The sequence below is a fragment of the Limulus polyphemus genome, unplaced genomic scaffold (assembly GCF_000517525.1).
Source record: "Limulus polyphemus unplaced genomic scaffold, Limulus_polyphemus-2.1.2 Scaffold1793, whole genome shotgun sequence".
Taxonomy (NCBI): Eukaryota; Metazoa; Arthropoda; class Merostomata; order Xiphosura; family Limulidae; genus Limulus; species Limulus polyphemus.
Window position 1 is genome coordinate 162934 of NW_013667403.1, and position 4167 is coordinate 167100.

Here is a 4167-nt window from a genome sequence, read left to right on the forward strand (position 1 = left end):
GGGGGGGGGGTTGGAACTCCTCATCTAATTTCATATTGATAAATTCTTGAAAACATTGTTTCTTTATTTTCAGCATTTATGTATTTTTATTGTGCTTTTAATGTTGATGTTAAGAAAAGAAAATAGTTTTCATTTCACTACTGCAGCTAGCATTTAATAACTGCCAACTAAAATTACACGTAAAACGTTGTGTGTGTAATATTTAATTTTTTATAGTTAATAATATGTCGGTGTTAAATGTTTCCAACTCGCTTACTACTTATAATGAACACCTTTGATTGAGAATCAGTGTTTTTGTTTTTTGCAGGATGTGCAGGCGTTTTGGTTGGCTATCCTTTAGATACAGTCAAGGTAAGTAACTCATAACTGTTCAACTGAAAAGGGTTATGCATTTTAGGTTCAAGTTATGTCGCTTATCTCTCTTATAAGAACTTTTGTACTGAAACGTTCTCACCTTTCTATGTAAGGCTTGAAACTGGACAGACGTTTCGATACTTTTAAAATTAAAGCCTTGGACTTTTTATTTAAAATAGTAATAATAATAATAATTACCTAGTTTACATCTTGGCTATAAAGTTATATATAATTGTATGATTACTGAATCTTAATAAATTCTTTATTGAACGTAAATATCAAAGTAATTGATACGGAGCTGTGTAGAATGGATGTAATGATGGCTGAATTGTAATATTTTACTGCGTTTACTGAATTGGTGTGATTGAAACACCCATAATATATCAGACTCCCTCTATTATACGAAAATTAACTGTATTAAAGTACAGTAATGTGCTGGTAGTTTACACTGTGATTGGCTGGTATCCACCCAATCGTAGTGCCTCATCAGCATTTTGTTTATAAAAGTACAGGCAGCCATACTGTTCCTAACGATATTATGGTGAATGCAGTTATTGTTCCTGTGAAAGAAATGTCATGTAAAAACTGTATAAATCAGTTTTGGCTGGTGAAGACTACTACTCCACATGATAGATTGAGGCAAAATTCCATGTTTCTTTCAAAAGCTGTGTTGAAACTCCTAAGAGGGTATACGGAACTAATACTGTTGGTAATAGAAACGATCGAAAGCCGGGATCCCATTAGAAATTATGTTAAGTAACTCACGATATGCTCTTTACGCAATACCGACAATCCAATATAGACCATGCCAACGATCTAGCTGTAAGTACAGGTATGAATGTTACTTCCATAACAGAAAGATGCACATTATCAACAAGTGGTCTCAATGAATGTGTAGCTCCTCAAAAAACATAGCATAGACAAAATAGAGATAATGAAACCGAAACAAAAAAAAAGGGGCATCATACTTCAACCTATGAGATAAACAAGACTAAAAGTGTGTGTAAGTAAGTTAGAAACAATTAATGAAGGTTTGTTCGATGGCAGAGAGGAGAATGCTATGTTAACATACAGCATCTGTAGTTAATCATGCTGAGGAACCAATGCAAGTGTGAACTACATCTCAACCAATGATGCTGGAGATCTGCACAAAGGAGATTGCACCCTCACTGCTGGACGGTAAATATACACATTTTGAGTCATTACGTCATTCCCTCAGGAGCAAGACCTGTTGGACAGGAATTTATATTCTAATAGGACAGTGATCCTAAGCAGTAAAGAATTATGATGAAACAATATCTGGAAGAAACAAGGGATAATGGGAAAACTCACAACCATGGCATCACATGTACATTTCCAATACTGTATACAGGGTGATTCAGAAATGAGGAGGTGTATGAAAAGAATTGTCAATTATATGGCATTAGGTGCTGTGGGCATACCCTGTGATTATATCATTGGGTTTATTCAATGCCACTTTCAAGAAAACATGCTCGCCCTTTCACCTGTGGCAGCGTTATAATGTGACTTGTCAATTCAGCTATTCGTTGGCAAAGAGTAGCCCAAGAGTTGGCGGTGGGTGCAGCCAGTTACCTATCTTATGATCGGCGGTTCAAAATTAGGGACAGCAGAGTCTTAGAAGCTTTGCCTTCAACAAACAATTCATTCAAGATAATATCCTTCGAAACTTGCTAATATACATCATACATAAAAAATGCCAATATCAAAGGTGTAGACAATAACAAATTAAACATCTTAAACCAAAAATTGTTTTACAACAACTAAAACCTAGCCCTGTGCTGTAGTGCTGTAAAACATAAAGGTAGTCTTCATGTCATACAGCAATGATGTTTAGAGAAATTGAAACCGATGAGTTATTTTTGGGTTATGAAACGTAAAGAATCGCTTGCACCAGTTTTTCATTTTGGCTAAGGGCCAAGAAAGTGTGAATGTCATCTGTTTTGGGTAACCTGTGTCGTTGAATCTTGGCAGTGGCACAGAATTTGATATTGAAATATTCTTTAATTTGAACTAGTAGTGAATCCAGTAGTTGATTTTAAACTTCTGAAGAGAGTGGGGAGATATAATCGTTGATTTCTTGGCACGTTCTATATGATAATATGCACAAAGCGGGAAACTCTAAGGTTATATTTTTATTAGACATGATTAATTGACATAAATGGTCTATTAAATATGATTGCATAAAGTTTTTGAGGTACGCTTACCCTTATCAAAACACTGATTACATTATAAAACAACAAAAACTGGACCTAAACATTTCAACCTACAGATCTAAAGAGCTGCATAAGTTCTCATCAGTTCCGTTTTAATTACACATCTGATTTTATTTTTAAGCTTTTGAGACAATACTCGCCTATTATCAATGAAAAGTGTAATGACTGAAACATACTTGTTTCACTCACGAATAAGTGAATCACTTTTGAAATGTATGGGTTACTGATAACTTTTGAACAGTGAAAGTTTATTGTGTGTTCAGACGTGTATTTTTTTTAATACAAAAATGCTTACATCTGTAAACTCAAAATGTTTGACGTTTCGGCCGAAAAACTTTATGTATAGGTATAAAAATGCATAAAATATGAAGTATATCAAATAAAATTGCATGTGAAGCGTTGTGTGTGTGTGTGTAATATTTAGCTTGTATATGTTTTGATAGTCAAAGGAAATGAATAGTCTATTTGTTGCTTTAGCTTTTTTTTTTTTTCAGGTAACTTTTTACTGACACTTCAACTTAGGCTATTTACTTAAAGCTTAGAATGGGGGTTTCATGAGTGACAGTGTGAAATTACTAAGGAATTATAAGACACCGAAACTTAAATTAAATTTTTTCTCATATGATTTGTTTGTATGATTTGTGTCGATAGATTTTTTATCAGTGATAAAAATTACAAAAGGTTATGAATGTATTATTCTGAACGTTGTTTAATGCAAACTATAAACGTAAATAACAACACGACCTATATTTCCAGAATCTATCTTTTATTAGCTCAATATTTCGCTATTACAGCTTAGTCAGGAGCTATCGATATGGATATTGTAGGATATCGATATCACCTGATGTAGTTATGGATGTTTGTTCTCACAATTCTGTCAGTCAATCCGTTACGAATTTCAAATTAGGTATGTGCAAAAATATATTTTTTCACTCCGACACAAGTCTAGTCAGTAGGCCTTTTATGTCATACCACAACTCGTCAACTGAGCTGGACACGTGGGCAAAGAAGTCCACCCAAAATACTATGTATACAGCACGAAGAAGAATAACTGCAGTGTACTCTAGTGTGATTTTAGGTCTTATTGGCTTCATTGCTTCGCAATCGTTCAGCTGTTCATAACCGTAACTTGTACTTTTTTGCACAGCATATAAATAGGGTTGTGGATAGGCTATTTTATCAATCCAGTTGTGGTTTAATTTACACGCTAGAGGAGATTAGCACAGGCTCTCTTCCCTCCAATGAGGAGTCCCCTTGCAGCACAATCCGAACACTTTAACCGTGCAGTACTTTCCTTAAAAAAATTTTTTGTTTAGAAAATGTTCACTTTTTCTAGGTTTCTTTCAGTGAGGTATGAATACTACGATTAGTAACTACTAGCACAAACGGCTGCCTGCAGGGCTGCGTTTCTGGTAGTTAAAGTAATTGTCGTTCAGGAAAGTTAAAAAAATTATATTTACATCAATAATAGGCGTAATGCTCCAACTTTAGGCCTAGCTGTATCTATAGTAGTGTTACGTCTCTGTGTTCGTTTGTTAATTTTCCGTAGAAATTCTTTCCGAAAAACTTCAGCAATACA

At 34.4% G+C, this 4167-nt stretch overlaps 1 protein-coding gene across 1 annotated transcript in view; it reads left to right on the top strand.

Annotated features, from left to right (window-relative positions):
- Nucleotides 1-4167, top strand: part of LOC106464957 (mitochondrial basic amino acids transporter-like) — a 30595-nt gene that overhangs the window by 14202 nt on the left and 12226 nt on the right. The window contains exon 2 of the mRNA XM_013925131.2: nt 308-351. Within this exon, the coding sequence (XP_013780585.1) occupies nt 308-351 (44 nt within the window). The remainder of the gene's footprint in view (nt 1-307; nt 352-4167) is intronic.